General features: G+C 36.1%; 2 protein-coding genes across 6 annotated transcripts; one reads left to right on the top strand and one right to left on the bottom strand.

Moving 5' to 3' along the window:
- Nucleotides 1-544: 544 nt before the first annotated feature.
- On the top strand, nt 545-2,768 carry LOC131620441 (amino acid transporter AVT1I-like). Its single transcript, XM_058891520.1, has 3 exons — nt 545-667; nt 900-1,507; nt 2,121-2,768. Exons 1-3 carry the CDS (start codon nt 565-567, stop codon nt 2,634-2,636), a joined length of 1,227 nt encoding a protein of 408 aa, XP_058747503.1. The 5' UTR covers nt 545-564; the 3' UTR covers nt 2,637-2,768.
- Nucleotides 2,379-16,274, bottom strand: LOC131620440 (uncharacterized). 5 transcript variants are annotated; one of them, XM_058891517.1, is made up of 15 exons: nt 15,886-16,274; nt 15,738-15,800; nt 13,806-14,240; nt 13,571-13,642; nt 11,971-12,096; nt 11,611-11,823; nt 9,900-9,947; nt 5,003-5,164; nt 4,662-4,823; nt 4,449-4,542; nt 4,238-4,356; nt 4,099-4,143; nt 3,395-3,708; nt 3,170-3,304; nt 2,379-2,517 (listed from the first exon to the last, which is right to left on the bottom strand). In XM_058891517.1, exons 1-13 carry the CDS (start codon nt 16,213-16,215, stop codon nt 3,475-3,477), a joined length of 2,103 nt encoding a protein of 700 aa, XP_058747500.1. In that variant the 5' UTR covers nt 16,216-16,274; the 3' UTR covers nt 2,379-2,517; nt 3,170-3,304; nt 3,395-3,474. The 5 variants fall into 5 exon arrangements, with proteins under 5 accessions (XP_058747500.1, XP_058747499.1, XP_058747498.1 ...); XM_058891516.1 differs by having other exon boundaries at nt 2,391-2,517; nt 3,113-3,304; XM_058891515.1 differs by lacking the exon at nt 2,379-2,517 and having other exon boundaries at nt 2,739-3,304.
- Between the last annotated feature and the right edge of the window lie 6,827 nt (nt 16,275-23,101).

Here is a 23,101-nt window from a genome sequence, read left to right as displayed (position 1 = left end):
TGAAATAAATCAAAATTTTAAACTCACATCTTCAACTAAGTACGTCTCACTCTATTTAGATTATTGGAAGACAGACTTATTTGTTTGCCACTAACAATTAATAATTACTTTATTGTTAATATCTCAATAAAGTTTATGAAAATAAAATAAAGAAAAAGATGATAATCGTCTAATAAAAGTCAGTATGTCACTTTCTCTCCATTTAAAGGAGGTTACTATTGTAGCTTTGATTGAAGTGCACAATGAATCATTCATTTTTCATCAAAAAAATTATGAGATAACTTCTCTGTCCATCACAAAAAGTTGGATAGTGTATATTCAATCAATCACAAAGTTTCATTTAATTTTAATATATTTAATTAATTATAAAATAATACAATTTTTGTTATTTTCAAAAAAATTTACATTGAAGCTAACTTTACTCAACTACTTTTTGACTTGGAAAGATAAGAATTCACCAAAATCCCATTTATGGAATCTATACGACGCACATAACACTATATAACCAGTTACTTACTATACTACAAGACAACAAGCATTTGCATATTGATTACTTGTGAGGAAATGGAAACAGAAAGCCAGCTCCAAGTTTCATCAATTTCAAGTCAGCACAAAGAAGGAACATCTTTCTTCAAAACTTGTTTCAATGGCCTCAACACCTTAGCAGGTCTCTCAATCTTTCTCTCTTTTTTTTTTTATCAAACTCCCGTCTCAAACTTTTGAGAGACATGTGTAAATAGCGAATTTAGTTTCAGTTGATTCGTGCGTGTTATATGTGCAAGGTGATTTTTTTTCCATAGATTAATTATAAAAAAGTGTGAGGGTATGTGCTATAATCCGCTCTGTACACCTTCAAATTCGGCCTTGATTCTAACGATAAAAATAATATACATTTTCAGGTATTGGAATGCTCTCAATGCCATATGCAATTTCACAAGGAGGGTGGATAAGCTTCATGCTTCTAATTATTTTCGCCATGATATGTTGGTACACAGCTTTACTTCTAGGAAGATGCATGAACCAACAGCCCCTAATCAAATCCTATGCTGATATAGCTGAGGTTGCTTTTGGTTACAAAGGAAGAACTTTCATTTCAACTTTCTTATATCTAGAGCTTTACTTAATTCTTGTGGAGCTTCTCATACTAGAAGGTGACAATTTGGCCAAGTTGTTTCCAAACATGAGCTTCACAATGATAGGGTTCAAGATTGGAAGTAAAAGTGCTTTTGTGTTGATAACTGCTTTGATAGTATTGCCAACAACTTGGTTGAGAAGTTTAGGAGCTTTGGCTTATATATCTTTTGGAGGGATAGTAACTTCTTTGATTTTGATTGGTTGTATTGTGTGGGTGGGTGAAGTGGATGGTGTTGGGTTTCATGAGAGAGGAAAGTTGGTGAGTTTGGGAGGTTTGTCTACTTCTATGAGCCTTTTTGCTTTTTGTTATTGTGCTCATGCATTGATGCCAACAATGTGCAATTCTATGAAGGATAGAAGCCAGTTTTCTAAGGTTAGTACTTATGCAATTGAAATCACTTTTTTAATCTTTAGAATGTTTTGTGTAATGAAAATAAATTAAATATAAAGTGATTTATCTTTGTTACAATTGTATAATAATGAGTTGGACAAAATTTTTCAATATATTTAGAGTTAAAAAAATATTATTCTTACACCCAAAATATACTCTACAATATATTTACTGTTTACTAATATGGTGAACGGTGTTTTATTAAAAAAATAATTATTTTTTTAAAAAAATTAATTTTTATTTTATTTTTTTTATTAAAGAAAATTGATATAAAAATTGTGATTAACCAACTTCATCACTTCATTAACCTTCTATAAAATTATGTCAAGAAAAAATTAATGTGATCATTTATTTTTAATTTTAAGTAACATTTTAAATTTTCAATATTTGCATAAATTAAACTTCTTTTTTCTAAAATTTCAAAAACTAAATTTGTAATTCACTTTGTTAGTTTGTTAATTGATTGACCAAATTCAACTCTAAAAATTTTGCATGGAAATGACTAAATACTATTTTAAATGCAGGAGATGAAGCCACTTTACCTTAAGTCTTTGTCTTGATTTTTCTTATGAAAGTGATATTTTGCTAATTGCAGGTTATGCTGGTTTGCTTTGCTGCAAGCATATTTATCTATGGAACCATAGGAGTATTAGGCTACATGATGTATGGAGATAATTTGAAATCTCAAATCACATTAAACCTACCAACAAACACAATAAGTACAAAAATAGCAATATATACCACAGTAATTAATCCTTTCACTAAGTATGCTATTGTGATCACTCCAATAATCAATGCCATTGAGGAAAAATGGCATCTATGCAAGAGAAGACCTATCAGCATTCTGATTAGAACCACCATTGTGGTAAGCAGTGTATTTGTGGCACTATTTGTTCCATTGTTTGGATACATTATGGCATTTATTGGTGCTTTCTTGAGTGTGGCCATTTCATTATTGTTTCCTTGCCTCTGCTACTTAAAGATGCACAAAGCTGCAAGGAGATTTGGGTTAGAATTGATCATAATTGTAGCAATTCTGGTCATTGGTACTTTTATTGGAATACAGGGTACCTACACTTCACTTGTGCAAATAGTAAATAGTATAAAGTGATGAAAGATTTTACTTTGGCCATTGTTGCATATTTGAATATCATCATAGTTCCAATTTGACTAGCAATGTAAGCATTTCTCCTTTTTAATAATATATAATAAATGGCTAGACAACAAATCCTGACAACTTGGTTGTGGCTTTTTAGAACAAGTAAATGCATTATATTTATATCAACATTTGTATATCAGAACAAGTAAATGCATTATAACAACATTTGTTTATCAAAGTCTTCCTTCACAGGAAGGGACCAAGTATGTGAATAATTAAGGCATCAAGCTGCCATTCTTAATTAGATTACTGAAAGTTCATTAAAGGTGGATACTGAAGATGCCGCATGTAAAATTGTCGAAAATAATGAACTAAATAACAAACACAAGAGTTCGAAGCATCTTTTTCAATCAAAAAAATGTATGTGTGCGAAATGCATTTTAGCAACTACTAATTTCTGTTTCCAGATATTTAGAATAACTACATACATGTTCAAGCCGATCATTATCCAAAATTGTAGTTACCGCGTTCTGTAAGGTCCTTACTTAAACTTCAAAACGAAGCGTGCAAGCATCGGGTATGCTATTCTACGATCATTGGGGAAAAGGCGGCAACAGGAATGAAGTTTGAAAGTGTTAATTCCTGTCTCAACGAATCTTTCTGGAGGACAACATTGCTAGCTGCATGATATCAACAGAGATACCAGTTAGAATCAGTGTTGCTTCCATGAAAAGCTGAAGCTGACAATAAGAGTAGAATCATAGCATTACCTCAAACATGGACATGAAACCTCTTTTCTACTATCTACTGTTTTTTGTGCTAATAGACATCTCAAGAAAACTCATTTCAATTAGTACTTCACGAGACCAGCATTATGAGCCTTTCCCAGAACAGACTTAACATCTCCATGAAATAAGTTGAACTTTTTTGCCACAGCAAAACCAGCATGCATTCCATCTACCGCGGCACTAATGATACCACCAGCATAACCTGCTCCTTCACCAACTGGATATAGTCCTTTTACTGAAGTGCTTTCGTAAGAGTCAATATCGCGAGGAATTTGGATTGGGGAACTGGTCCGAGTCTGGAACAAAACATTACTTAGGGAAAAGGAAGAAACAATGATTGAGAAGCAAAGTCACGGAACAAAACATTACTTAGGGAAAAGGAAGGAACAATGATTGAGAAGCAAAGTCACAGTAATCACATTAATATCACTACAGACTGAACCATGAGGCATTATTTTATTTTTTTTAATATATGTGGTATCCAACCAGTCAGATCGACTAATCCACATAGAGGGCTTTCACCCCGCGTAGTGCGTTTTTTTGGTCCCGGGCACCATCGAACTCGAGACCCCAAGGGGAGCAAACCCTTGGGACCCGAGCTCCCTTCCGCTGGGCCAACCCTCTCAGGTTACCATGAGGCATTATTGATAGTAGACCAAATTGAAAAATAAATTATTTTTAATTACCTCTACACCATGAAGGAGAGCTTCGTTGCAGATAAACCCTGGTAACTGAAAAGTTTGGAACTTCAAATTTAAAAAGGAAAGAAGAGGAAATTTTTTAGACAAATGGTATACTAATTTGTAGGACATGGAAACTACAAACCTCCTTTTCAAACATTACAAGTGAATGCTTCAAAGCTTCAATTATGTTTGTTGGAAATAGCTGATGAAGATTTGATGCCTTCACACCCAAGCGATAACTTGACGGTGGAACAGATGTAACTGGCACAATAGTTAAGCTAAGTTCATCTACAGCCAGAGCCTGAGAGTACATTATAGATGGTATCATGGTAATTAATTGTCCATAATCTTACCTGACAACTTATTCTCAAGAAAGTCTGGAACTGTCTGGACAGGTACAACAAAATTTCCTCCTCCCATTATAGCAGCTCTTCGTTCAAATTCACTCTAAATAATAGTAGTATTAGACAAAACAGGCAATGTCAAATTTATATAATTACCAACACTTGGTGACAAATTTTAAATTCAAAGCATATGAACACAACATGACAAGACTTCAGACCAACCTGGAATTCAACACCAGCAAGCGGGCCATAGTAATTTAAAGCTTCAAAATCATTCTTTGTAACTGACACAACAAGTGCAGCATTTGCCCACTTAGATGCTCGCCGGGAAAATGACATGCCATTGATGCATATTTCAGATGGCTTTGTACTTGTGAGAACAACCTATAAGTTCCAATATTCCATACATCACTACCGGTTGATCACTTAGGGAAATTAAAACAGAATAATATCTTTAAAGGAAACACTTTAAATCAATCAGCACAGTATGTTCATGGAACCAGCACTGCAAAGAGGTTAGGTTCCAATTAATCTAAATATGCAAGTAAAAGGAGAATGCTAACCTGCCCACCTGGACACATGCAAAAAGAGTAGCAACTACGATTTTCCACCTTTGAATCAGATGATTCATTGAAATCATTTTTGTCAATATGATTGACAACTTTGTAATCTGCCACTGGGACTTTACCACGTCCACGACAAACTTCAGATGCCAGTTCAGCATACTACACATTTAAATTTGCATGCATCATAATCATCACAAATAAATAAAAATTTCTGATAAACAGCTTTTTTGATAAACAAAAGATTGTCAGAAATAGGATCATATAATTCCTTGTTTATTCTAACACACAAAATATATGTATATATTGAAAAGAATGGTAAAAAGTTGTTGTATTTTATTCCTCAGCTCTAGGCTGGTATATATAATGGTAATAAAATTATGATATTAATTCTCTCCTTAATGGAGAATAAAGGGAAATAAAAGAGAATAAACGAAAATAATACAAATAGAAATCACAAAAGGGAGATATATGATTCCAGCATCTAACTTCTCTTTTATGAAGTACCGATCAATCTCAATATGTTTGGTTCTGTCATGTTGAACTGGATTATGAGCTATGCTAATGGCAGCTTTACTGTCAGAGTATAATTTTAATGGAAGCTCAATTTTCATCTTAAGTTCTTCTAGGACTCTAAGGATCCATAACCCTTCACAAATACCTTGAGACATAGCTCTAAACTCAGCTTCTGCACTACTTCTTGCTACAACTCCTTGTTTCTTGCTCCTCCATGTCACATGATTACCCCAGACATAGGTACAATATCCAGAGGTTGATCTTCTATCTGTGACTGAGCCTGCCCAATCAGCATCGGTGAAGATAGACACATTTCTTTCACTAGTTTTCTTAAAATGTAAGCCTTTACCAGGCTTTCCCTTCAAATATCTCAGTATCCTGTAGACTGCCTCAAGATGTTCCTCGTAAGGAGAATGCATAAATTGACTTACTACACTAACTGAGAAAGCAATATCAGGTCGGATGTGTGACAAATAAATCAGTTTTCCAACCAATCTCTGATATCTTCCAGTATCAACGAGAACACTACCTTCTCCCCAAAGTTTAGCATTAGGATCCATAGGGGTATCTGCAGGACGACATCCACTCATTCCTGTTTCTTTCAATAAGTCTAGAATGTATTTATGCTGTGAAACCACAATACCATTCTTTGACCGAGCAACCTCCATACCAAGAAAATATCGCATGGATCCTAAGTCCTTGATTTCAAAGTCTACTGCTTATTTCGCTTTTACTCTTGCCATTTCAACTGTATCGTCTCCAGTAAGGACAATATCATCAACATATACAATCAGGGCAGCCAATTTCCCATCATGGGAGAACTTTGTGAACAAGGTGTGATCATCTTGTCCTTGAATGTACCCTTGTTTCTTCATGGACTGAGTGAATTTTTCAAACCAAGCTCTAGGAGACTGTTTTAGTCCATACAAAGACTTATTTAATTTGCATACATTTGATCCAAATTTGTTTTCAAATCCAGGAGGAATGTCCATGTATACTTCTTCTTCTAGATCGTCATCAAGAAAGGCATTCTTAACATCTAACTGATGTAGCGGCCAATCCAGGTTAGCAGAAAGAGATAAAAGAATTCTTACAGTGTTAAGTTTTGCAACAAAAGCAAATGTCTTTGAGTAGTCTATACCATAGGTCTGAGTAAATCTTTTAGCCACCAAGCGAGATTGACCCATCTGAATTATACTTCACAGTAAACACCCATTTGCATCCAACTGTCTTCTTGCCATTCGGTAGTGTCGTAACACTCCAAGTTTTGTTCTTTTCTAGAGCTTTGATCTCCTCAAGTACAGCTTCCCTCCACTTTGGACTTTCTAGAGCAACCTGTACATTTTTTGGAATTTCTACACTAGACAATTTTGAGGTGAAGGCAGACAGAGATGAAGACAAATTTGAATATGATATAAAATTGGACATGGGGTGTTTAGTACACGATCTAACAGCTTTTCTAATGGCAACAGGATCATCTATATCAGGATACAAAATACGACTTTCAGAAACAGAAATGAACTTACCTTTCCTATTCTTAGGAGGTTGATCATTCCACGGTTCAGATTCCTGACAGTGTGGAGATGTGGACTCATCCATTCCTTTGTGGTGTTTTTTCACAAAAACCTTCCCTTTCCAAATCCTGTTTCCTAATTCAAATCTGTTTTTCTGAAGTGACTCATTATTCTGTGGCATTTCAATTAGATCATCACTATGATCGTTTTCAGGAATTCCATTGTTTTCTACATGAGAAAATGTAGGCTCGGATTCACAAGGATCGTTACTCATAACAGGAGTAGGATTAGATAAAGAATCATGGCCATTTTCTATTGGTGCAGAAGTATAAGTCTCAGAACTTTGTGATACAGGCAAAGATAAATTATTTAAAAAACTCATGTTCTCAATTTGAAACAAGTCTTCATTTATATCCCCCCCTTGATTAGTGTCATCAAAAAAAGGTTTATTTTCAAAGAATGTAACATCCATAGTGACAAATATTTTTTTGGTTTTTGGATCAAAACATTTATATCCTTTTTGGGTTAGGGAGTATCCGACAAAAACACACTTTATAGCACGTGGTTCAAGTTTTCCAACATTTTTATGTTCATGAACAAAAGTTGTGCAACCAAAGATTTTTAATGTTAGATCAGTTAAAACACGAGAACTAGGAAAACATTCTTTGAAAGTATTAATTGGAGTTTGAAAATTAAGAATTTTGGAGGGCATTCTATTAATTAAATATGCAGCTGTTAAAACGGCTTCGCCCCACAAATATTTTGGTACTTTATTAGTGAAAAGTAAAGCTCTGGCAACCTCCAATAAATGTCTATTTTTCCTTTCAGCAACCTCCAATAAATGTCTATTTTTCCTTTTCGGCAACTCCATTTTGTTGAGGAGTATTAGGACATGAACTTTGATGTACAATCCCATATTTTAGAAAAAAATCATCCAGGATAGTGTTAAAATATTTTTTGCCATTATCACTTCTAAAGACTTGGATATTTGTTTGAAATTGATTCTGCACCATTGTAAAAAAATTCTTTACATCCTGACAAACATCTGATTTCCCCTTTAACAAGTACACCCAACATACTCTTGTATGGTCATCTATAAATGTGATAAACCATTTTTTGAGAGAGAGTGTACTTGTACGGTTAGGGCCCCAAACATCACTATGAATAATAGAAAAAGGTTTTGATGGTTTATAAGGCTGTATTGAAAATTGGGAACGATGATGTTTTGCAAACTCACATGCTTCACATTTAAACGAAGAAAAGTTCTTATTATGAAATAACTTAGGAAACAAATGTTTTAAGTAACGAAAACTAGGATGACCTAATCTTAAATGCCATGTAATAATGTTGCCATCTTTATTATTCAAAACAGAAAAAGACTCAAAACAGGAACTTATTGTTTTTGAAGGTAGTTGTCATGCAGATCCAATGTCAAGGTAGTAGAGTCCTCCACTATCCTTAGCACTGTCAATCATCTTCCCCGAGTTCAAATCCTGAAAGACACAGTGAGACCGGAAAAAATTAGTTTGACAATTTATATCTTGGGCTAATTGACTGACGGACATTAAATTACATGATAAACTTGGAACATGAAAGACATTTTTCAGAGTTAACATTGGAGACAAGACAACTAACCCTTTACCTGCAATGGCTGAAAAAGAGCCATCTGCAATTTTTATTTTTTGGTTACTTGCACATGGACTATATGAAGAGAAAAAAATAGATTCACCTGTCATGTGATCAGAGGCACCTGAATCTACTATCCAAGTATGACTGGGACTGACACTAATAAATGCAGAATTACCTTTTGTTGCCATAGAGCAAGAAGGAGTTGGAGACTCGAGGAGTTTGTACAGTCTGTCTAGTTGTTCTGTAGTGAGTGGAAGCTGAGGTGAAGAGATTTGCTGCCCTTGATCAGAATTACTAGCCTGAAATGCACGACCACCTCTCTTCTTCCAGTTAGGAGGTTTCCCTTTGAGCTTCCAACAGGTTTCACGCGTATGCCATTCACGCTTGCAGTGGTCACCCGATGTTTCGTCGCCGTTTTCGCCACCATTGCCATTTCCTCTACTGCTGCCATTTTCGCGGCCACCGCCGTTACCGTGGTCGCCGCCGTTACCGCGGCCACCGCCGTCACCACCATCACCGCGGCCACCGCCACCTCCATCATTGGATTCGGTGTAGGCGAAACCTAGAGCGGGCCAACTCGTGTTGTGATTCGCCATAGGGGATTAAACGGGTATGTCAATCGGGTCGGGTAAGAAAGCGGGTCGAACCCCACTAGTTGTGGAAGCTTTACAGTAAACCATAATCCAGAGCTCTTGATACCATATTGAAAGGAATGGTAAAAAGCTGTTGTATTTTATTCCTCAGCTCTAGGCTGGTATATATAATGGTAATACAATTATGATATTAATTCTCTCCTTAATGGAGAATAAAGGGAAATAAAAGAGAATAAACGAAAAATAATACAAATAAAAATAAGATATTCCAACAGTATACAAAATAGGCATAGATGGAAAAGGGAATACAATAATGTCAGATGGCACGATTATTAGGATTCCCACATCTTAGGGGACTAATAAAAATTTTAATTTTTCAGGGACTAATTTGGGGTTAATAATTTTTCAAGGACAATAGTAGCATGGTATTTTGTCATTAAAAAAGAGGGGAATATATCCTCAAATGCAAACACAACAAGACAAACACTGTGTAGATAGCTCCCCTCTATGCTCGCTTTCTCTTAATTATCCATATAGCATCCTAATTATGTAATAATTGATTGAGTGGAGATTGGAGAAGAAGCGGTAACCTTAGGTATATACTTGTGAAAACACAGGGTACATTTTTTTTTAATGTATACAAACCTGTATTTTGTTTATTAGCTCCTGAGGATGCTCAATCCGTAGCCCTACCTGTTTACAATGTATAAAAGGGGGGATTAAAAACGGAAGAGATAGAAAATCATGACATGAACAACAAATGTAAAAGCAAACATCACATTATCATTTGATTCCTCTAAATATTAAAATACACAAATCGGCCATAACAGGGTGCACCATTGTACTTGCGAGAAATACAGTCAAATGACGGCCCTCTTTCATGAGAGAATGCAAGAAAGCCTATATATGTTGATTATATGAATAATGAACGATCCCCTCCAACCCTAAGGGTTGGGGTATTTATAGGCCTAGCTCGGGGCCAAATTAATGAATGAGGAACCGGTTCCCTCCCAATAGCTTGACTAGAGTGTGGGAATAGGATGGCCAGTTCTCCCCATTAGTCAGAAAAGGCACTTTCTTCCTTGGGAAAGTGGCAAACACCAGCTCTTTCAGGGACATGTGGCCTGACACGTATTAAAGAAGTTGTCCCTTGATGGACACGGATGTGGGCCAGGCGACCGATACCTTAGGCGTGGTGGGTCGGATCGGGCGACCAATGACCCACCAGGTCACACCCGCCAGAATTGTCTGTGGCCCTTTATGATGTTGTTGGGGCTGGTTGAGTTATGGACAGCCAACTAAAATTATCCCAATCCATAGTCCCTCAAGCACGAGGCCTGGCCTGGGAAGGGCGAAGTCATTTAAACCAGGTAGATGACAATCTCTTTCGGGAAGAGAATTGAAAAGCTAGTCCTCTAGATAAGGTTTGGAGGCAAGTCCCTCAACCAAAGGCTAAGAGGGTGAGTCCCTCAAGCGAAGCTAAAAGGGCGAGTCCCGAGAGCGAGTCCCTCAAACGAAGTTTAGATTCACTTAATTCTCTTTTATCAACAAAATAAAAAAAAAAAAAAAACCTCGCGACACCCGTGCCCCTTGTCCACACTATGGGAATCATCTATAAAACATAAGCGGCAATTCATGAAATTCATCCAGACCTTCTCCATCTCCAAACTTTGCTACGGCTAGCTATACATGAAAAGATTTTGCTACGGCTAGTGGACTAGTACTTGTTTAGCATGCTCTTTTCTTCATTATATCATCTTGATTCATGTCTCATGCAATAGGTCCCTAATGAATTATTTTCTCAGCAACTGCAAACTATTCACAGTGAGGAGAGGACAAGGTAAAATTTTAGGGGGTTATTAATTATTAATACCTTATTAGTTGAGGGAGTAAGAGGTGATTATTTAGTTAGTTAATAGCGAGATAAAAAAATATGGTCTATCGTCTATACATAAGAGAGACTGAAAGATATAATTAGGAAGTCATTTGAGTGAAGTGGGGCCATCATGGTGAAAAGTGTTGTCAATGGCTGATGGTGGTTCATGGAGGAGAACTAAAATCCCACCATACTGGCTGCTTTGAGGCGCCGTTATAGCAAATTATGGCAGAAAATCCGCAATATCGGTCAAATATCTGCCATAACACTACCATGGCGGATATTTGATAACACAGATTGTGAGGTTGCAAATCATTGAAGCTCTAAATTATTGTTAAGTAATCAAAGAGATTTTCCCTAATTCTTTGAAATAAAAGACAACCATATAGACCTATCATATACGATAAAAGGCAACAGACAAGTATTACAATTTCCATAAATTGAAATTAAGATTAGAAGAATATGTAGAAGTAAACTCACAGCAAAATCTCTGGGTATTAATTCCACATTGTGAGTAAGAAGCATTTGATATACATCACGGGCAGAATGACCAACCGCCAGAATGACTGCATCACATTCCAACTTTTGGCTTCTTAAACGCAATTTATCAGCTGATTCTGATATCATAACCCCGAGGACATGTCCATCTTCTATATGTAGATCATCTACTCGTGTTCCAAATTTTATGGTTACCTGTAAGAGAAAGAAGTAAAAGAAAGAAGCAGCACTGTTAATTGGATAGTATGAAGACAACAACTGCAAAAGGAAAATAACTAAGCAAGATAGAAAATTACACCGACACTAATTTGTTTTTAATGCAAACAAGTTAATGGAACTCACACCCAAATCTTGCAGATGTTTCCTGAAGTTGCGAAGTAATGGAACCAACCTATCTGTTCCTAAGTGAGGTTTTCCATCAATCAATATCTGTTTTGTAGCTCCAAACTGCACTAGAGTTTTCATAACCTAAAATGAAGATATAAAGTCAACCATTCCATGACTTAGAAAGTTAGGCATAAAGGCATAATGGATCATTAAAACAACACAAATCTTGTTGATCTAGTCATAATTCTTTTACTAGCTAATAAAACACTCCCAAATAAAAGCGCTATACTTGGGATCCGGGAGTACTCAGAGCAGTGAGCAAATTTGATCCAGGAGAAAATTATCCTATTTGTTGAACAACCCAATCTCTTGCTTCAAGTTATCGGATCCAGAAGAACACATTTTTCTACAGTATATTTCTTTCACCTTGAGGACAAGGTGAATCTTTTGTATTGCTAGACCTCTCATGTGACTTAGCAATTATGTTTTTAAATAGTAATTATTATTATATTATTATTAAGAGTGGTTAGTGGAGAACTATTATATTATTACGAACAATTATGTATATTAATTATGTAGGTTTATGTTTAGAATAAATAGGGGAAGATAGAAGAGAGTTCATTATCGTGGAATTTGATAGGAAAAGGGTCGTTTGGGCACTAAGGGAGGTGCAGACTCTCAAAGTTATGTAATATTTTCTGAAATTCAAAGGGATTCTCCCTACTCCTTTTGTATATCAATTGGTTTCTATCAATCTCTCATATGACTTAGCAATTATGTTTTTAAGTATCAATTATCATATTATTAAGAGTGGTTAGTGGATAGTTGTTATATTATTAGAAGCAGTTACGTTTATTAATTACGTAGGTTTATATTTAGAATAAATAGAGGAAGATAGAGGGGGAGTTCATTATGATGGAGTTTGACAAGAAAGGGGCAACTTTGGCATTAAGGGAGGTTCAGACCCTCAAAGTTCTACTTTCCATAACTATGTACTTCTGAGTCTGATTTGTCTCATGCATTACTCTGTTATCAATATTTATATCATATCTTTCTATCCGCTAAGCTCCACAAGAACAACATGATTATTCATTCATTGCATTGATTTGATTTGGTAATACTTATGAGCTTCCATGTCCTAAAGCTCCATAGATCAATCTTATCATTGACTCTCCCCGTTCAACTCTTGCACCAATCCCTTTTGTTTATTGTAGTCCCACATAACACTTCCCCTAACCTACCTATTGCCTTTCGAAAGCACCTTACTCTCGAGCATCATCACAAAAAACTAATTGAGTTTTCATCAATTGCCTTTCTTCCATGGTTCTATTATTTTTGCAATATCATTTGTTACCATTCCTAAGACTGTTCTAGAAAGTAGAAGCACTATCCAATACGTAAAAATGCTAACAATAGGAGATCCACTTCAGGCTTTTGTATTATTATGCTTATTGGAGGTAACTAGATCTCGTGAAAAAATTATAATCACATTATTGTAGCAAGATCAGGCATAGTTTTGAATCCACAAGGCTTCTTTTGCAAATATATATGTAGATTTTCAGTTCTTTGTAAATAATACAACAAAATAGTCATCTTAAATTCAAGTGAAACTAACCGCAATGACACTGCCACCATTGCGTCCAATTCTAGTTACCAACTTTCCATCACTCCAAGTACCTGCACCACCCTGCCAAACATAAGTCCTTGATAAATGACAAAGCAACAAATATCCAAAAACAACACTACTTTAAGTCAGATGCGGTGAATGATGCAACCATGAATTTAAGAAAGTCTATTATACAGATTAAATAAATCATCACTCAGAAATAAATAAAGATGAATAGTACAACCTCCCCAAAGCAGAAGTTACTTTCCAATTCTAAAATTCTCCGAACTATAAGACTACCAATATCAAGCCCCCTCTTTTCAACTGGTTGACCTCTTTCTATTAGTGTGACATCTGCACCGAGCTCCGCAAGAACAAGAGCAGCAAATAGGCCAGATGGCCCACTACCCACTACAGCAATTTTTGGCTTTCTGGTATCCTGCTTTTTGTTCAACTCTTTTGAGAAGATGCTGTGTCCGTTTTCCCCTTTCACTACACCTTCGCTATTTTCTTTACAGTCTTGTATAATACTCATCAGATCACCAAAATCTCCCCCATCATGCACATGTTCCACAAGGCCAACTTTAGGTTGCAGCTGAGAAATAAAGTCCCAATAACGAGGCTCTAGGCTGAGGAGTTTCTCGACATCCATGTCGACGGTATGCACAAATTTGGGCTCCTTTATTGATTTATAAAAAGCATCAACAAAACAGTATAAGAAGATGAAAGTGCAACAATGACAGAAACTGTACCATAACTTAAAACGACAATTCTGTTGATACAAGCCAAAATTCAGATAAACTTGTAAAATATTATACACTTGAAAAGAAGTTTTCGCTACTTTCATTAGCAACCATGTACTTTATTTTGGGTGACATACATATCCTTATAGGTCAAAACCAAATAATTAAAAAATAAACTAATTAACTCATAAATTTAACCTGCGACATAAGAGTCCAAAACTGCACCAAACTAGCATTCTCTGTTTACATTTCTATTTTCTATCTCTTAATAATAATACCAATACCACAAGTGTTACATAAAAAAGGTTCATGACTGCAATATGGGATGCAACAAAGGTATTTCATGTCTCTACAACTACAACATGAATACATTCATAGTCAGTACTAGTACATTTGACTGCAATTGTCAAAGGTCACGACAAACCACCACGTAAAACCTTGAATATGACTATGTAATTGCATTTTTTTTTCCTAATTGTAAAGATGTGTAGAATAATTCTTTTGCGTCCATTTACTTCTGGTGTTTACTGTTTCTATTTCCACGCATAAAAAAAATAAACATCAGAGAATGCATTGTGGAATTTTTTGAAAATGCATTTTAAAATAGATTGAATGTTTTGGAAACTCTGGAAATTTTCAAAACAGTGATTTCAGTGTTTGTGGAAATACATTCTTTCTAGTTAGCTTCTATCTTCTCTATCACAATTAAAAAGAATAATTCAAAACCAAATAGCATTCCAACAGCCACAAATATACGGACTCCGTGATACCTTTATCACGCATGATAATACATGCCAAAGGTTTCTGATTGCAAATATATCACACAGATTTGGAGGTAAAATGAAGCTTTTGTAATTAAAAATGATAAGCAGAGAATCTTCTCAACAACCAAAATATTTTCCTATCCCGTAGAATATTACATATCTTCTTATTTTTAAAAAGCATTGTCCAAACTCCCACAATTTCTTCTCTAACAATGGAAATTGTTCTGGGCCATCCGCAAGGCCCCACTAAGAAGGCCAAATCACAAGCGTTGAATAAAAAGACGCACAGAACATATAGATCCTCATCTCTGTCAAGCGTACACGATCATGCCCTCCATCACATCTCTCACCGTTGAATCTAATCGAACGACAACACGCACAAAGCGTTGAATCACACGGTGAAGGCTTTAACCACCCCCTCTCTGCCATACACGAATTTTTCTCCCCCACACCAAGACTTTATTCCACCACATCACTACACATTTATGGTTCCTTAAAGGAACATAAATGAACATAGGAAACACTAGAAGTAAACCACCCTAATACATTTGCTATTTCTCATACAGATTTGGAGGCAAATTGAAGTTTTTTGTAACTACAAACTCAAAACAGATAATCATCTCAAAAACCAAAACACACTCCAATCCAATTCCATTGAAAATTGCATACCTTCCTAGCATCAAAAGACTTTCTAACAACCGAGAAAGGCTCTCGCGGCAACATCGAAGCAACCTGAAACAAATCAAATCCAAGTTCAAATTAACCCGATTAAAAAAACATCAAATACAAAACAAGCTGAAGCAAAAATTCTCATTACCGGAAACTTGAGAAGCTTAGAGATTACTTCCAGAAGTTCATCAGAAACTTCTAGAAAGTCTTTACCGGGATCCTGATCGAGTGGAACAGCGAGGTTGTATAGTCTCCATGTACCCTTGAATTTGCTCTTATCATCATTAGAAGTAGATAACAAAAGTTCTTTGTGCTTTGATTTTAGCTTCTTCTTCTCTGACGGGTACCGTTGTTTGCCGGTTCTCTTGGTGGCGCATTTTACGATATTACTGTTGCGGTGGGTTTGGGTGGTTCGGTAACTGGGGGTGTGAAACCAGAAAGCGGTGTGTAGCTTCGAGGAGGAAGGAAGAAGAAGCATGGTGTGGTGTGGATAGTGGTGAGTGTGGTTAACGGCTTTGTGGTTTGTTGGGGGTTTTGGATATGGGTGGGTTGTTATTAAATTATTTAAAGTATAAATTAAATAAAAATAAATATTTAATAGCAGGAATTCATACTTTATTAACAATTAGATTTAGGACAAGGATTTTGTTTGGATTGATGGAATCGGATGGAGCGGAGCGGAATGGAATGGAATAAAATGATATTCCGTTGTTTGGATAATTTAAAAACGGATGGAGCGGAGCGGAAATGAGTGGTATGGATTCGTCATAGAGTGTGTTTGGATGGAGCATTTTAATGAAGGAAAGTAATTTTTTGAGGGAATTTAAAATAATTTGACCAAAATCCATTGTTTGGATACAAAAATGAAGAATTGTTAAAATGATGGAAATTTTTTGGGTATTTCATATAAGTTAAATTCAATCATTTTGAAATGACACAAAAAACCAAAGAATTTGAAATTCCTCTCATGTTCCATAGAATGTATTTGTTATTATTATTTCTTCAAATTTTACAAATTGGTCATCATATTTTCCAAAATTATAAAATTGACCCCAAAAATTTTCAAAAAATTGCAAATTGGTCCTTACTAATTTTTAAAATTTACAATTTGGTCCTTCAAATTTTTAAAAATTGCAAATTAGTCCCTACTGTTTCATTTTTTAATTTGGTCCAAAAAATTTAAATTTTATAAAAAATGACACCAAAAATCTAACAATGAATTATCTTAATACTCCATCCAAACAAAATAATTTAAAAATGAATGGATTTGAATTGAATCATTTGAATTGCTTTGAATTTTAAATTGCTATTAATTTTCTAATTACCTCATCCAAACACACTCTTAGACTTAGTTTGTTACCATTAGTTTCTCTTTACGCCCTTTAACTCTCTCAAGTTTGTGTCAAAAAGTCTAACCTATTCTTTAAGTTTGGAGATAAATTTTTGAAGGCACTATTTTGTAATTGTAACATAAAGTTAATTCGAAGATGCATTTACGAAAGTATATTTCGAAGATATATCTCTAAAATTAGTTGATATTACACATCAACCAAAAACCAGAAACATGATAATGCCAATGTCTATTTACCAATCCGACTATGCATAATTGATTTAGACATCATGTGTTTGATAACATCAAAATGAGAAGAGACATACACCTCAACTGGTTTTATGTATTGCTTCAATTTAATACAAGAGAAATACAAACACAGGCATAGTTTTTCTATGTCATTATACCTAACCTCAGGACCATTTAACATTCGACTAAGGTAATATGCAAGTCTTTCGACACCATCGTTATCTTCTTGAACTAACATACTTCCTAAAGTCGAGTCTGAGGCTGCTATATACAACCTCATGGGCCTATTTCTAACAGGAGGTGCCAATACAGGAGGCTTCACTAAATATTCCTTGATTTTGTCGAAAGCCTCTTGATGTTCTTTTTGCTAGATGAAGTCTTCATTCTTCAGTCGAAGTAGTGGTGAAAACGCCTTGGTTTTTCCACTTAAGTTAGATATGAACCTCCTTAAGAAATTTATTTTACCCAACAGGGACTGAAGTTCCTTTTTGGTCAACGGAGGTTTGACGTCCATGATGGTTTTGGTCTTGCTTTGGTTGACTTCTATACCTTTTTTATGTACTACAAAACGAAGGAAATCTCCTGCCTGCACACAAAAAGCGCACTTTAATTGATTCATTTTTAATCCATATTGCCTCATCCTTTCGAAGGATTTTCTAAGGTGTTAAAAATGTGTCGATTTACTATTCGACTTTATCACGATATCATCGATGTAAACCTGCATGAAATCTTCAATAAAATCATGGAACCTAGAATTCATCACCCTTTGGTATGTTGCTCCGGCATTTTTCAAGTCGAATGGCATGACCACCCATTCATAGGTTCCTAATGCCCCCGGGCAATGAAACACCGTCTTCGACACATCTTCATCTGCAATAAAAATTTGGTTATAACCAGCATAACCATCAAGCATACTTAAATACTCAAAACCAGCGGCAGAGTTAATTAACATTTCTGCCACAGGCATGGCGTACTCATCTTTAGGAGTGACAACATTTAGATCTCTAAAATCAATGTACACTCTTAACTTTCCATTTTTCTTAATAACTGGCACAATATTTTCCAACCATTCGATGTACCTTGCAGTTCTTATGAACCTGCTCTTGAGGAGCCTTTCGACTTCCTCCTTGATTTTTGACATTATTGCTGGAGCAAAACGTCGAGGTGTTTGCTTCACTGGCTTCTCTCCAGCTTTTATTGGTAGCTTTAGTTCGACCAATTCCCTGTTTAAACCTGGAATTTCATTATAGTCCCAAGCAAAACAATCTTTAAATTCTTTTAACAAAAATATTACCTCTAATTTGAGCTTTTGGTCGATGTTGGCGCTGATATAAGTGGATCGTTTATCCCCTTCCTCGCCAATGTCGATTTCTTTTAAGGGATCTTGTGGCTGCATTTTTTCAGGTGCCATGGGATCCTTTTTGAAACCTAAAGGTTCCTCGTCATATATGCAATCGAACCGTTGCCTATTGACGTCTTCTTTATCTGGTGGTTTTGGCTTAAGAGCCAAATTAACTTCTTCTGAGATTCGAAGTCTGTTGGCTTCTTCAACCATATTTGCTTCAGCTTCTAGAGCCGAATTTATTTTTGTTTTCAACAATATATGCCGAAATCCTTTTCAGAGCTTCTAGCTCAGACATCCTCATTACTAATGTTTCCCCAGTATGTTGGTGCAGGGTCTGTTGCATATGGATCCTCTAAAGGCTCCACGTCCCACACAAAACCGTGAGTTTCATGCAGCTTCAAAGAGACAAATGTCTCACTCAAGTTGGTATACACTTCTTCTGTTGGTTGACAAGGGGCAATATTCGCTAGCTTCATGTCAAACTGCTTTTGGCCGACATTATTAACATCAACCATGAAATAGCTTTGATCGGCCTCGATGTTTTCGACGATGCCATCTTCTCTCCAAATAATCAGGCGCTGATGCATGGAAGAAGGCACAGCCCCAATCCCATGTAACCACTCCCTTCTGAAGGATAGAAAAACACTTAGAAAGGGGGGTTTGAATAAGTGTAGTCTTAAAAACTTGAATGATAAAAACAAATTGCACAGTTATTTTTATCCTGGTTCGTTGTTAACTAAACTACTCCAGTCCACCCCCACGGAGTGATTTACCTCACCTGAGGATTTAATCCACTAATCGCAACAGATTACAATGGTTTTCCACTTAGCCCACGACTAAGTCTTCTAGAGTATCCTGATCACAACCTGATCACTCTAGGAACAAATGCTTAGACACAAGCTAAGACTTTCTTAGAGTATCCTGACCACCACGTGATCACTCTAATTACAACTGCTTAGACACAAGCTAAGACTTCCTAGAGTATCCTGATCAACACTTGATCACTCTAGTTACTTACAAATTAATGTAATCAATTCTAAGAGTATTACTAATGCTTCTGAAAAGCTATAATCACAACAGTGATATTTCTCTTAACGTTTAAGCTTAATCTCACTAATATATTACAACAGCAATGTAGTGAGCTTTGATGAAGATGAAGTTTCTGAGCTTTGAGTTTGAACAGCGTTTCAGCAAGTTAATTGTTAGCAAATCGTCAACCTTGCTTCTCATCAGAACTTCATATTTATAGGCACTTGAGAAGATGACCGTTGGGAGCATTTAATGCTTTGCGTGTTCCGTACAGCATTGCATTTAATGTTTCACGCTTTTGTCAACTACCTCGAGCCTTGTTCACGCTGTGTCTACTGACGTTGCCTTTAATAGCTTCCAATGTTCCTTTTGTCAGTCAGCATAGCCTGCCACCTGTACTTTCTTCTGATCTGATGTTTGTGTATACAATGTTTGAATATCATCAGAGTCAAACAGCTTGGTGCATAGCATCTTCTTGTCTTCTGACCTTGAAGTGCTTCTGAGCGTGATACCATGAGAACTTCAGTGCTTCTGCTTCTGATCTCAAGTTCTTCTGATGCTTCCATAGACCCATGTTCTGATTCTGCCTTGACCATCTTCTGATGTCTTGCCAGACCATGTTCTGATGTTGCATGCTGAACCTTCTGAGACAAAGCTTCTGAGCGCTGATTTGTGCATACTCTTTATATATTTCCTGAAAGGGAAATTGCAATGTATTAGAGTACCACATTATCTCACACAAAATTCATATCCTTGTTATCATCAAAACTAAGAGTATTGATCAGAACAAATCTTGTTCTAACAATCTCCCCCTTTTTGATGATGACAAAAACATATATAAATGATATGAATTTGCGATCAGAAAGAGCAGACGGCTAAAGACAATTACACAGCTATAGCATAAGCATGTGAATATGTCTCCCCCTGAGATTAACAATCTCCCCCTGAGATGAATAATCTCCCCCTGAAATTAATACTAGAAGAATTTTATAAATAAAAAAACTTCCCTGAGTATTTCAGTAGAGACGTTCACAGTGCTTGATCTACAGAACATTCATGACTTCTGATTTCTGCTTCCATAGGACAGCTTCAGAACATTGAATTTCTTTAGATCCTCAGAACATTCACAGCTTCTGATTCCTGCTTCCATCGGACAACTTCAGAACTTGAATTTCTTTGATCTTCAGAACATTCACAGCTTCTGATTCCTGCTTCCATCGGACAGCTTCAGAACTTGAATTTCTTTGATCTTCAGAACATTCACAGCTTCTGATTCCTGCTTCCATCGGACAGCTTCAGAACTTGAATTTCTTTGATCTTCAGAACATTCACAGCTTCTGATTCTTGCTTCCATTCGGACAGCTTCAGAGCTTGAATTTCTTCTTTCATCACTTCATGCTAGATTGTATTAGAACATTGTTGAATGTACCAGAGCATCATCAGAGCATCTCTACATCCTGAAATGTTACAGAACAAAACTAAACGACAAAAGTCAGCATGAATGAATCAGAACATAAAATATGTTTCAGAACACATAATATGTGTAACATCCCGAAAATTCTTATTTAATTAATTTAATCAAGTTTTAAATTAATTATGGGAAATTAACATTTTGTTGAATTATGGAGAAAAATAATGAAATGTTAAGTCATTGGGCCATGCGGTGGAATTAGTAAAGTGGGGGTGTAATTGTGTAAGAGCCCATTTCTAATTTTATGTTTTTCATAAAATAAAGGAAAACAAGAAGAGAAGGGAAAAAAATTAGAACGTGGAAACCAGAAGCTGTGAGAAGAGGAACTGAAGAACGTGAAGGAGAGCCAAAGAGGAAGAGGAACCAATTCAAGAATTTGGCTAAGGTAAGGGGGATTCTTCTCATTAACCTCTATTATGGGTTGTATGAATGATTCGATGGAATTTGTATGTTAGGATTCCGAATTGGATTATATGTCGGGTTTGGGGTTTTGGGGTTTATAGAACTTTGATTCAATTTAGGTTGTGAATGATGATTGGTGATGAACAATGATGTTAAACATGATTAGAAGTATGTGTAAACGTGCAATTTATGTCGTATGTGTGGTTTATTTTTCAGAAATTCGTACTGGTATGATTTGAGAGTATTAAGGAGGTATAGAATACTGTTTTCTGCAGGTTGGGGTTTCTGAAATCACCGGTTCGCGCCGCGTGCACAGGGTGGCGCCGCGAACAGGTGGGCTGAATGTCAGGATGTTTTGATACGCACAGGTCGCGCCGCGTACCTGTGTTGGCGCCGCGGAGGCGTAACTTTTTCCTCGCTTCGCGCCGCGTGTAGGTGTTGGCGCCGCGAAGGCGTAACTTTTTCCTCGCTTCGCGCCGCGTGTGGATGTTGGCGCCGCGTGCTGTGCTGTTTGGGATTTTTGTTAAAGTTTAACGATGTATAACTTTTTAACTGTTAGTCTGTTTGATGTGCCGTTTCGAACATAGTGAGGCTAATTCAGTGATATATGCAATAAAATAGTGTTTGAGTTGTGACTCGAATTTAATTTAAACACTTGATTTAATTGGTTGTGGTGGTTTATATTGTTATTGCATTGGTTGATGATTATGATTGTTCAGTTGTTTGGTGTTGATGATTAGCATGCGGTATGTGATGCATGCATTTCATAATCATGTTGTGGGCTGTATCCCTTATGGTGGTGGGACAGCGGTAGCTAATTCCCATTGTGTGGAATTGGTGAGAGAAGTAGTCGAATCTTTATGGTGGTGGATCGGTGAGATGGGTTATCCCATGTTTGGTACCACATGCATTTAGTTGCATTGCATTAGGTTGTTGTGTATAATTGTAACATGAATGGAAGTTGTCCAATGTTATAATTTGTGTGTATTTTGGTATGAATGTTGCTATATTATCTGAATATAATTGATTTGGGTGAATAATGTATGGATGAAGTTGTATTGTTTATATACCTATAACATTTGTTAATGCGAATGAAACTCACCCTTACTGTTGTTATTTTTCAGATTGAGGAGTAGCTTGTGTACTTGGTGAGGATTAGCTCGTCAAGTAGTTCGTTAGAGTCAGTTGGGTCTGTGTCATGCTCTGGTCGTGTAACACCGGGAACGTTATTTTAGAATTGGCTGATAAACTTCTGTTTTGTTTATGGTTTATGGTTGAATTATGAGTCTTCGACTCCAGATGTTTGATTATTCAGTTGTTAAGAATATTCCGCTGTGTTAGCATGCTACCTGAATAATTTTTGGTTTATCGTTCCTTTATGGCATGACATGAATATTGTTTATTTTGTTGGCGTTGTAATACTCTTCTTCATGTTTTACTCTGATTTTAATGTTAATTTCCGCGGGGTTTAGAAGGGTGTTACAATAGTGGTATCAGAGCATAGTCGGTCGTTTGAGTCAGAGTCTTAGTGTCGGTTA

This window comes from Vicia villosa, linkage group LG7 (genome assembly GCF_029867415.1).
Source record: "Vicia villosa cultivar HV-30 ecotype Madison, WI linkage group LG7, Vvil1.0, whole genome shotgun sequence".
Lineage (NCBI taxonomy): Eukaryota > Viridiplantae > Streptophyta > Magnoliopsida > Fabales > Fabaceae > Vicia > Vicia villosa.
Note: the sequence above shows the minus strand (reverse complement) of the source record. Positions and strands in the feature narration are given on the sequence as shown.